Source organism: Hyla sarda, chromosome 2 (assembly GCF_029499605.1).
Source record: "Hyla sarda isolate aHylSar1 chromosome 2, aHylSar1.hap1, whole genome shotgun sequence".
Lineage (NCBI taxonomy): Eukaryota > Metazoa > Chordata > Amphibia > Anura > Hylidae > Hyla > Hyla sarda.
The window spans coordinates 390,656,836-390,669,905 of NC_079190.1; the positions used below are offsets into that span (position 1 = coordinate 390,656,836).

The 13,070-nt window shown below is 42.8% G+C and overlaps 1 protein-coding gene across 1 annotated transcript in view; it reads left to right on the top strand.

Moving 5' to 3' along the window:
- Positions 1–13,070, top strand: part of MLXIPL (MLX interacting protein like) — a 208,290-nt gene that overhangs the window by 179,213 nt on the left and 16,007 nt on the right. Inside the window, exons 11-14 of the mRNA XM_056558638.1 lie at positions 3,254–3,470; positions 5,048–5,124; positions 5,419–5,538; positions 9,000–9,127. Of these exons, the coding sequence (XP_056414613.1) occupies positions 3,254–3,470; positions 5,048–5,124; positions 5,419–5,538; positions 9,000–9,127 (542 nt within the window). The remainder of the gene's footprint in view (positions 1–3,253; positions 3,471–5,047; positions 5,125–5,418; positions 5,539–8,999; positions 9,128–13,070) is intronic.

Sequence of the window (13,070 nt, forward strand, 5' to 3'; positions counted from 1 at the left end):
ATTTAATGGGGACTCTAAGTTTTGCCGTGGCTTTCTTTCCCAATGTTCCCTGCATCTGGAGATGATGTCGGATCAGTTTCCTACTGAAAGGTCTAAGGTGGCTTTCGTAGTCAGCCTTCTGTCTGGAAAAGCCCTGTCATGGGCCACACCGCTCTGGGACCGTGATGACCCCGTCACTGCCTCTGTACACTCCTTCTTCTCGGAAATTCGAAGTGTCTTTGAGGAACCTGCCCGAGCCTCTTCTGCTGAGACTGCCCTGCTGAACCTGGTCCAGGGTAATTCCTCCGTTGGCGAGTACGCCATACAATTCCGTACTCTTGCTTCTGAACTTTCCTGGAATAATGAGGCTCTCTGCGCGACCTTTAAAAAAGGCCTATCCAGCAACATTAAAGATGTTCTGGCCGCACGAGAGACTCCTGCTAGCCTGCATGAACTCATTCATCTAGCCACTCGCATTGACATGCGTTTTTCTGAGAGGCATCAAGAGCTCCGCCAGGAAAAAGACTTAGATCTCTGGCCACCTCTCCCACAGTCTCCACTGCAATCTGCGCCTAGGCCTCCCGCCGAGGAGGCCATGCAAGTGGATCGGTCTCGCCTGACCCTGGAAGAGAGGAATCGCCGTAAGGAAGAGAATCTTTGTTTGTACTGTGCCAGTACTGAACATTTTCTGGTGGATTGCCCAATCCGTCCTCCACGTCTGGGAAACGCACGCTCACACTCAGCTCTCGTGGGTGTGGCGTCTCTTGATGCCAAGTCGGCTTCTCCACGTCTCACGGTACCTGTTCGGATTTCCACTTCAGCCAGCTCTCCCCTCTCAGCCGTGGCCTGTCTGGACTCTGGAGCTTCTGGAAATTTTATTCGGGAGTCCTTTGTGAATAAATTCCATATTCCGGTGACCCGTCTTGTCAAGCCACTCCGCATCTCCGCGGTCAACGGAGCCAGGTTGGACTGTACCATACGTTTCCGCACGGAGCCCCTTCTTATGAGCATCGGATCTCACCACGAGAGGATTGAACTTTTGGTCCTCCCCAATTGCACCTCGGAAATTCTCCTTGGACTTCCCTGGCTTCAACTTCATTCCCCAACCCTGGATTGGTCCACTGGGGAGATCAAGAGTTGGGGGTCCTCTTGTTCCAAGAACTGTCTAAAACCGGTTCCCAGTAACCCTTGCCGTAACTCTGTGGTTCCTCCTGTATCTGGTCCCCCTAAGGTCATTAAGGACTCTGCCTGCCACAGGAAATGCCCCTCCCCCCCTCCCAGTTCCATCAGGCAAGCTTCTGTGTCCCCTCATGGCCCTCCTCCTGGTGTCACACTGCCCCGTGCCAGGTCCCGCCCTCTGCCCTCTCTCCCCATTCCTACTCCTGCGGTTCTGCCTGCCGTTGAGGAATCCCTCCATCCTTTCCCGGTGTCCTCATCCCAGGGGAGGCAGTTACCCGATAAAGAGAAGGGGAGACCTAAGGGGGGGGGTACTGTTACGCCTAGCGCTCCGGGTCCCCGCTCCTCCCCGGAGCGCTCACGGCGTCTCTTTCCCTGCAGCTCCCCGGTCAGTCCCGCTGACCGGGAGCGCTGCTCTCTCATGGCCGTTGGGGATGCGATTCGCACAGCGGGACGCGCCCGCTCGCGAATCGCATCCCAGGTCACTTACCCGTTCCCGTCTCCTGCGGTCATGTGCTGGCGCGCGCGGCTCCGCTCTCTAGGGCGCGCGCGCGCCAGCTCCCTGAGACTTAAAGGGCCAGTGCACCAATGATTGGTGCCTGGTCCAATTAGCTTAATTGGTTCCCACCTGTTCCCTCCTTATATCTAGTCTCCTCCCTTGCACTCCCTTGCCGGATCTTGTTGCCCTAGAGCCTAGTGAAAGCGTTTTTGTGTGTTTATACCCTGTGTACCAGAACTTTGCTATCTCCCCTGACTACGAACCTTGCCGCCTGCCCCCGACCTTCTGCTACGTCCGACTTTGCTTCTGCCTACTCCCTTGTACCTCGCCTATCTTCAGTATCTTCAGCAGCCAGAGAGGTGAGCCGTTGCTAGTGGATACGACCTGGTCACTACCGCCGCAGCAAGACCATCCCGCTTTGCGGCGGGCTCTGGTGAAAACCAGTAGTGTCTTAGAACCGGTCCACTAGCACGGTCCTCGCTATCCCTCTCTGGCACAGAGGATCCACTACCTGCCAGCCGGCATCGTGACAGTTACATCCTGACCCCAAGCATTTTATATGATCCCTGCTAAGGTCCAGGCAGTGGAATGGCTCCGCCCCACCTATTTAAAAGAGTTACAATGATTTCTGGGTTTTGCTAGTTATTACTGAATGTACATAAAGGATTTTTTAGTCTTTGATAAATCACTTACAAACTTAAAAAGAAGCAGACCTGTTCCATTGGCAGTCAGAGGCTATTACAGAAATTAAAACTTTGAAAAAGTATTTTACTGCAGCCCCTCTTTTGATTCAACCCAGTTAGACTAAATCCTTAAAGGGGTACTCCGGTGGGAAACATTTTTTTTATTAACTGGTGCCAGAAAGGTAAACAGATGTGTAAATTACAAAATTACTATAAAAAAAAATTGTAATCCTTTCAGTACTTATCAGTTGCTGTATTCTCCACAGGAAGTTCTTTTCTTTTTAAATTTCTTTTCTGTCTGACCACACTGCTCTCTGCTGACACCTCTGTCCATTTTAGTAACTGTCCAGAGCAGGATAGGTTTGCTATGGGTATTTGCTCCTGCTCCTGACAGCTCCTGACATGGACAGAGGTGTCAGCAGAGAGCACTGTGGTCAGACAGAAAATAAATTAAAAGAGAAAAGAACTTCCTCTGTAGTATACAACAGCTGATAAGTACTGGAAGGATTAAGATTTTTAAATATAAGTAATTTACAAATCTGTTTAACTTTCTGGCACCAGTTGATTTAAAAAAAAAAATTTCCTCGGAGGTGGAGATTCCTCGGAGGCTCCTCTTGAGCTAGAAAGTTCTCTTCTACGAGAAGAAATACGACTTCAGTAATCCTCTCTAAACTCTGTTCTATGATCAATGCAGAGAATAAAACAACCCCATAAGACCTGGATCAGGTGTTGTATTTTGGGTAGTAATTCTAGTACCCATATGAAAATGCTGGCTTTATTTATTTGTTTTAGAATGTATTTTTAGTAAGATTAGTTCAGGACAGTAGGATGTGAAGTAATTTAGTTCTAAAATAAATCAAAGTGACCATATAGAATTAATAGTCAAAGGCTTATAATATGTGTTTTTCCAACCCAGACAGATGGCGGGACAGATGAATTGTCTTTTCCTTGTATTGTTCCACCCATACCTTCATCTTCTACCAGAGAAGCTTGTAGTTTTCCTTCCCCTACAGCAATATTCCTTAGTCCTGTTTTGTGGTCCTCAAGCAACAAAACAATTTCTGGAGCCACAGACATGACGTGCCCTTCTCTGCTACCTAAAACTGAAAGACTGTCACCGGCAAACACATGTGGTAAGTACATTGTCATGATACATGTTTACATTATTTCCTGTATCTTTATATTTTTATAAAACACTAGTAGAGTACCCGGCATTATCTAGTCTTCCAACCCTGTGGGAGAGAAAAAAAAAAAACAATGCTATTGTCCTCATTTCTCGACCTAATATCCGGTCCTCATATCTCTACTTCATATCCCGTCCTCACATCCGGACTTCGCATCCCCTCCTCACATCCCGTCCTCATATCCTGACCTTATTCACCCGGAGATGTGGAGTAAGGTGGGGCTGAGCTGTGATGAAGAAATTGTGTTTGAAGGACCTGTGATGTGGATTCATCAGCAAAAATAGTTTTTTCGGCCTTGAGCCACAACAAAAAAGGGTTCAAAAATAAAAGGGCTATGGCTTGGGAAGAGGTGGCTTGTGGGAGGGGCCTGGCTTACAAGCTGGACTGACACGCTCACAATGAGAGGAAGAGCAGAGCTTGTGAAGTAAAGTACCGGAAGTCCCATAGACTTGTATGTTACTTAACATAAAAACCCCAACCCTCACAAATAGGTGTGAGTTAGAGTTAATTTAACTATCCCATATTTTCAGTTGACATAAAAGTAACATGTGTACCAAGTTTCATTGAAATATCTCCAGCTGTTTGGAAGTAATGCTTAAACATACTGTACATACACATTGTGAGTTGTATATGTTTAGATGGTAGACATATCTGTAATACCATACATGATCAGTGACACCGAGAAAAGGAACAATGCCCTTTCTAGGAATGTTCTAATTTAATAACAACATTTTTTTCCTATAAGATCATTTATGGATATAATAGTTCTGAGATAAGCCACTGTTTTACAGCAGTATTTAGGTCAGTAGTTGTAAGCCAAAGCCCAGTTGGGCCAAAGACAGTTCTTTCCAATATATGTTGCTCTTTGTTCCAGTCCTGGCTTGGGCTACATATACTTAGGCAAAACACTTCCATGTAAATGTTTCCTCACTTACAGTAAACCTATCCAATCTTTATCAGAATACTACCTACTTAACCAGACCAATTTCATTGGCAGATATTAGCCTCTTCTTTGAGAAGAGCAGTCTGCTAGAAGACCATTTTACAATGCAATTTTAGGTGGTCATCTCAGAGAGGTTTTTTTTTATTAGGATATACCAGTAGTGATGAGCGGCAGGGGCCATTTTCGAATTTGCGATATTTCGCAAATATATAGATGAATATTCATCCTATGTTTGCAAAATTCGCTATGTTCGTTCTCTTTTCTTTTCCATGCGAAAATTCGTAATGAAATTCACATAGTGCTATGCGCAATTATATCTTTCACCTAAAAGAAGGGAGGGACCAGTGTCCTCGGACTGGAAGTGCCGATATTCGCGAATATTTGCATACTCGCAAAAAAAAAAATTAATATTCTTTATTCATCATTACGAATATATATCGCTATATTCTAAATATTCACAAAATCGCGAAGTGCCGATATTTGCAGTAAAAATTTGCATTCCTAATATTCGCGCTCAAGACTATATACCAGATGAATATATAATTTATTTTTTCACCCCCTCTTGTAATATTTGGTATTTTAGGTGATGACCACAAAGGCTCGCTGAATGTATCACGTGCACAGATTACTAACTCTTGGAGCAGGCCTGACAATAAGAAGGTAAATAGATACATTGGGGGAGATTTATCAAGACCTGTGCTGAGGAAAAGTTGGCCAGTTTCCCATAGCAACCAATCAGATTGAGATTGCTTCTTTCATTTTTCAGAAGCCTTTTTAAAAATGAAAGAAGCGATCTGATTGGTTGCTATGAGCAACTGGTCAAATTTTCCTCTGCGCAGGTTTTGATATATCTCCCCCATATGCTTAATATTTTGTTAGATTTTGATAATCTAACCCGTAGTTTATGAAATATTGTAGTCTACCAATGTATATAATACTGCTACTCTGTCTTAGGTGGAGAACCGGCGAATAACACACATCTCAGCTGAGCAGAAACGTCGATGTAACATTAAACTAGGTTTTGACACGTTGCAGAATATGGTGACAAATCTACATGGACAGCACAACAACAAGGTATCAGCTGTGTTTTTCAGTGCACATTGTGCAGGTGTGTGACATACACATAGATGTCACCACTACACACCCCAACCATTGTTTATCAGCTTTTATGGCATTGCCAATCATTATAAAGACCCAGCCACAGTCAAAGAGGATTTCTGCAAAAAAAAGTTACATTTGCCAAAATGCATGTAAATCGGAATTTAGAGCAGCAGACAAAGTTTGTAAGATTTTATATAATGTTTTTCCTTTTCTTGGATATTTTAATAATGCTGTTGCTTTAACTTCCATTTTACTATTATACGGACAGGACAATATTATGTAACTTTATAGGTACTCAAAAAAAAGTTTTTTTCAAATGTTAATATGCCCAGGCCTACAATTCTCTTCCTGCTTCTGAGATCCAACACACAAGACTGTAGCCCAGCTAATCACTGGCCACAGCGGTCTCCCTCTTCAGGGGTACTCCAGTGGAAAACATTATTATAATTATTATTTTTTTTAAATCAACTGATGCCAGAAAGTTAAACAGATTTGTAAATTACTTCTATTAAAAAAAAAATCATAATCCTTCCAGTACTTATTAGCGGCTGTATACTACAGAGGAAATTCTTTTATTTTTGGATTTCTTTTCTGTCACGACCACAGTGCTCTGTGCTGACACCTCTGTCCATGTCAGGAACTGTCCAGAGCATGAGAAAATCCCCATAGCAAACATATGCTGCTCTGGACAGTTCCTAAAATGGACTGAGGTGTCAGCAGAGAGCACTGTGGTTGTGACAGAAAAGAAATCCCCAAAGAAAAGAATTTCCTTTGTAGTATACAGCCGCTAATAAGTACTGGAAGGATTAAGAATTTTTAATAGAAGTAATTTACAAATATGTTTAACTTTCTGGCACCAGTTGTTTAAAAAAAAGTTTTCCACCGGAGTACCCCTTTAAAGCTTGGATTGTTACAGCTAAATGTTGCTCTTTTGTCCTTTTAAGAACATTTCTTGGATAACAGAGCCTCTATGCCTCCTTTTTACAAATGTAAAAGTTGACACATGCTGTTGACACAGGAAACTGAAAAACTAAAAAAGTTTGTTCTTACTGCTGGCCTCTGTTCCGAACGCTGGAGCCAGCGCTGGGAGCTCCTGACGTCATAGCCCTGCCCCCTCATGACATTACGCCCTGCCCCCTCAATGCAAGTCTATGGGAGGGGGCGTGACGGATGTCACGCCCCCTTCCATGGACTTGCATTGAGGGGGAGGGACGTGATGTCATGAGAAGGCAGGGCTATGGCATCAAGAGCTCCCGGTGCCAGCTCCAGCGTTCGGAACAGTTTGTTCCAAATGCTGAGCAGCGGAGTACCCCTTTAAAATGGGTTACCAATGTGGCCAGTGAGTGAGCAGGTCCTGTTTGTTGAGATACATACAGGAAACACAGAGCAGTGGAAAATGGCACGGACAAGGGATAGCACTTTTAAATGTAAAAATATTTATATGGACAATCCCTAGACAACCCAAACAGTAAGCAATGTGCAAACCACAAAATATAAGAAGGGATGGCACTGCTAATAAAGTAACACCCTGTAGTACCTGATAGCTTGTAGAGGGGCCACGTTGTAAAAGAGGAGTCGCAATCCCACAACCAGTCTTTCGGTGCTCAGTGGCTAAAGAGCAACAGTAGAATATCCAAGCAAGCACGTAGGAAGGATGCTCACGGCACTCGATACGCTGCTATAAAAGGTATTATATATATAAAGGATGGTCCAGTTGAAGCTGCAGTTGCGGTGAAACGGTCGTTTACCTGTCTCCCCCCCCGTCTCCGCTCCCGATGTTTGTGAACCCCTTCATTTGAAATAAAGAAGTACCTTTTATACCAGCGTATCGAGTGCCGTGAGCATCCTTCCTACGTGCTTGTAAGCAATGTGTAATGGATATTTTCTCCTGTGGTGGAACTGCCATGATGACCCCCCCCCATGATTAGAGCTCATTAGTAGAGGTCCCATTAGTGGAGAACCCTGGTAATGGGGTTTTTCCTGGCTTATGAAAAAATTGTTATGTGGAAGGGGATGATAGGAGATATTTAAAAAATAAACAAATATTCACTGCTCCTCTTGCTCCTGGTCCAGCAGGAGTCTTCAGCAGAAGTGCCCCAGTGACATCAACGTGCACTGTGCTCAGGACGGTGCAGAAAGTCATGTGCAAGAAGAAGTGTACATGACCTCCGGGCCATTGATTGGCTGTAGCATCCTTTGCACAATGTATGATAAAGTATTTTACTATCCCTTAGGGTGCAACGTTCACACGGCCGTCTGTCCCCGTATTTTTATCCCTGTTTTGTTTCCTTTTTTGCAGGCTGTAAACGGATTCAAAACGGTTTAAAAAAAATCCCATTCATGTCAATGGGATTGTTTTACAATGAGTTTGCACCCGTCTGCACTCATTTTTATTTATTTTTTTACGGCAGAAAAAACGGCACATGCTGTATTTTTTCTTCCGTCCAAAAAAACGGATACAGTAAATTTAACATTGAAGTCTATGGAAAACGGATGATAATTTAATGTCATCCGTTTGTATCCGTTTTTTCAATCCGTTTTTTGATCCGTTTTTACTTCTGAGCATGCTCAGAACAAAAAAAAACTTTTTGGGGGGTTTATCAACTGAACAAAAACGGATACAAATGGATTTGAATCCGTTATTGTCCGTTTTTTAGTCCGTTTTTTATTTTGACGAGAGAAGAACGGGACGGGTCTAGACGGCTGTGTGAACGCAGCCTTACTCTCAGTATTTTTTTTATATTAGCCTGAAAAAAATCCCTTTCTTATTTCTTCATAAAGAGATTGTCCAAAGATCTCCTCCTCATACATTGGCTCTGATTAATCTAATGATCAAATATGTCTGATTTTCATCTCAGACAGATTGCAACCAATCACAGCCCTTTGTGACAAACAAACGCTGAGCTGTGATTGGATGCTATCTGTCTCAGATTGATACATTTGGGCTTTTGTATGGAGGGAACCTTTGGTGATGCAGAATTACAATGTCAGATTTATTGTATGACTATTTCTGTTCGGAGCTGTATAAGGTGAATGGGGCCTTGTAGAGCTGGGTAATGGCTATAACATGTGCAGTGAAAGTATAAGAAACAATAAATGTAACAGAACTTATAATAGGAAAATGCTGTAACATAACCAAATTGTTGTTTTTCTTAGCTATACAGTAAATGTTAACAGATCTGTGTAAACAGGCCTAACATTGCAGATATGGTCAGCTTTTGACACATCAGAATTTTAAATCCAAAATCAGGAGTGGATGCAAAGAAAGAGATATATAATCTCTCTCCATTATATTTCCTGTGCTTAGGATCCATCATGCTTTAGGTTTGCAAATACTGATACAAAGTACTGACCAAATCTACAGTGTGTGAATAAGGCCTTATGTACTGTAGCTGTGTCAGTGACGATTAATGACACAATACTGATCTTCTCAGTTCAGCAAAGCCACCATCTTGCAGAAAACAGCTGAGTATATCTATAAGCTGCAGCAGGAAAGGGCCCATCTACAGGAAGAATCCCAACACCTGCGTCACCAGGTACAGGAGCTCAGCGACACCATCAAGTAAGCAAGATAAAAGAATTCATTTAATATTGACTCATAAACAAGAACAGGAACTATCTATAGTCGTACTGAAGTTATGCTGGAACATACATTTACAAATCTGATTAACTTTCTGGCACATGTTGATAAAAAAAAAAAAAAAAGTTTTCCACTGGAGTACCAATTTAAAGGTTGAATTTAGAAAAATCCTTTCTTATTCCTCGTCTACGTCTTAAAAACAACACCTGTGAAAAAAATTCAGCTTTCAAGGTCCAAGGGTTTAGGCTGGGCATTAATGAGTCAGTGAGTCAGGCCTTCTCTTTTTATATACCGTATATAGATTTGCAACATTAAAGCAAGATTTTAGAATAGGTAGAGTTAGTTGTTTTTTAAATTGCCCCATATTTTGGGATGAAAATTTTGCTAAGCGTAAAACATGAATGTGGTAGGAGCATGATCATACAGTAATGTAGCCATGCTACTTAGTCTATTTTGTTGTTTGAGTGTATATTGATGCAAAGTATGGCGGCATCATTGCAGATCACCAGAACCCAGGATGTTGGGTCATCATTATCACTTAATCGCAGTCTTATATATTTCAGTAGTTTTGCATTGTCTATGAAGTGAATTTATTGATCATTAATATGTAACCTGAATATATAGAATTGTGAATCACTTCCATTTGCATTATTATAGACAAATTGTCATCACAAATGATTGATCTGTGTACCGACGGCTCATAAGGTTTAGGCTGCTTTCACACTATAAAGTTGTTCCGTTAAAAGATCTGTTATAAACATCCATTAGAAAATGGATGTTAAACCTCCATTACAAAATCCCATTCAAGTCTATGGGATTTTTTGATTATCCGTTATGACCCGTTCTAGCCCGTCATGAATAACGGACATTAATTGTGACGGGAGAAATAACGGCACATGCACTAACTAATTCAACTATAATTGAAGTCTATGGCAAACGGATGAGCTTTTATGTCATCTGTTTGCACCTGGTTTATAATATCCGTTATTACTTCTGAGCATGCTCAGAAGAGGTGACATCAGCAGACTCCTGCAGTGCTGAGGGACTACTACTACTCCCATCATGAAACAGACTTGTTTCCATGATGGGAGTAGTAATTCCCTGGCTGTGGGAGTCTGCAGACAGCTGGGGAGGCTACATTAGTGTTTGAACTACTACCCCCATCATGGAACAGACTCTGTTCCATGATGGGGGTTGTAGTACAGGGGCTGAGGGATTGATCGCACTTGGTTTCACTTCTGAGACCCCATGCGATCAGAAGTTATTAAGCAGGGGAGCAGGCGTCATGCTGCGCAACCTTGTGATGTATCGTGTGTTTTAACTTTCATTTTTAAATCCCCCGCGGGGAGCCCTGAATGGCCGGTACTGAGGAGCCAATCAGGGCTCTCCACAGAGTTTTTAAAATGAACATTGTGAGAGGCAGCGGGGGCCATATGTATATTAAAAGCGCTGTGGGGGGGGCAAGATATATAGCGCTGCAGGTGGGGCAGACATATAGCCTATATATCTAGCCCCCAGCGCATTTATAATATGCCCCCCCCGCAGAGCATTAATAAAGATATGACCCCACCAGCGCATTTATATATAAATATATATATATATATATATATATATATATATATATACCCCTCGCTGACGCATTAATAAACATATGACCCCCGCCAGCGCATTATATATATATATATACCCCCCGCCAACACATTAATAAACATATGACCCCCACCATTGCATTATATATATATATATATATATATATATATATACCCCCGCCAGCGCATTATATATATATATATATATATATATATATATATCCCCCGCAGCGCATTAATAAACATATGACCCCCGTCAGGGCATTTATATATATACCCCCCCTGCCAGCACATTTATATATACCACCGCAGCGCATTAATAAACATATGACCCCTGCCAAGGCATTTATATATATATATATACCCCCCGCCAGCACATTTATATATACCCCCGCAGCGCATTAATAAACATATGATCCCCGCCAGCGCATTTATATATATATATATATATATACCCCCCGCAGCGCATTTGTCATAATATCACACCGCAGTGCTATGAATGAAAGGTATTTCTATTAGCAGCGCATAGTGCCAGCAGCTGGCTGGCCGATGATGCTGATAGAAATACTTTTCATACATAGCGCTGTGGTGGCATATGTATATAGAAGCGCTGTGGGGGGCAGATAAAGCTATATGTGACAATTATATCTATCAGCAGCGCATCCAGCAGCCGCCCGGCCGATGATGCTGACAGATATACTATTCATACATAGCGCGGCGGCTGCATATGTATATAGAAGCGCTGTGGGGGGCAGATAACACTATATGTCTTCCCCCAGCGCATCTATATACATATACCCCTGCAGCGCTATGAATGAAAAGTATATCTATCAGCATCATCAGCCGGCCGGCTGCTGGCACTATGCACTGCTAATAGAAATACTGTTCATTCATAGCGCTGTGGTGGCATATTATGACAAATGCGCTTCTGGGGGTATATATATATATATATATATATAAATGCGCTGGCAGGGGTCATATGTTTTTTAATGCGCTGGGGGGGGAGTATATAAATGCGCTGGCGGGGGTATATATAAATGCGCTGGTGGGGTCATAAGTTTATTAAAGCGCTGTGGGGGGTATATATAAATGCACTGGCGGGGGGTATATATATAAATGCGCTGTAGGGGGTCATATGTTTATTAATGCCCTGCGGGGGGTTATATATAAATGCGCTGGTGGGGTCATATTTTTATTAATGCGCTGTGGAAGGGATATTATAAATGCACTGGGGGCTAGATATATAGGCTATATGTCTGCCCCCCCTGCAGCGCTATATATCTTGCCCCCCACAGCGCTTTTAATATACATATGGCCCCCTGCTACTCACAATGTTCATTTTAAAAACCCTGCAGAGAGCCCTGAATGGCTCCTCAGTACCAACCATTCAGGGCTCCCTGCGGGGGGATTTAAAAATGAAAGTTAAAACACACTTTCGCTTATTTACTAAGAGTGGAGTGTAGGTTTCTATGTGGGTTTTAATTCTCTACAATTTATTTTCCACAGTATTTACTAAGGTTTCCCTACATTTTCCACTTTCCCTACACTGTATGGTTTTCCTCAGCTCAAATCCACTACATTTTATATGGAAACCTTAGTAAATATGTTGTGTTTTTGTGAAAATGTCGGAAACACGCCCCTTTTTTAAGACCACGTCCCTTTCCTCGGCGGACACGCCCCTTTTCATAATTTTTTCTTTTGCGAAATGTAAAGTTAGTTGGGGTCTTTTCAATTCTGGCACAAATTCTGGCGCAAAATCTGGCGCAGGCAGAATTTCTGGCACAATGCGACAGAATCTGGCACGATGTAACAGAATCTGGCGCACAACCCCACAAAACATGTCGGGTTTGCAATAGTAAATGAGGGCTACTATACATCGCAGGGTTGCGGACCATGCCGCCCGCTCCCCTGCTTAATAACTTCTGCTCTCATTGGGTCTCAGAAGTGAGACCTGGTGCGATCAATCCCTTAGCCACTGTACTACAACCCCCATCATGGAACAGACTGTTCCATGATGGGGGTAGTAGTACAAACACTAATGTAGCCTCCCCAGCTGTCTTCAAACTCCCGCAGCCAGGGAATTACTACTCCCATTATGGAAACAAGTCTGTTCCATGATGGGAGTAGTAGTAGTATTCCCAGCTGTGGGAGTCTGTAGGCAGAGGTGTTATGGCCATACAGGGGTGAGTTATAACGGGTCTTAGCGGATGAATATTTATTCAGCTGTTAGCACCCGTTATTTCATCCGTTATTATACATCCGTTTTTACACAGAAAACCAATGTTTGATAACGGCTGAATGCTCATAGTGTGAAAGGAGCCTTACATTGGTGTTCT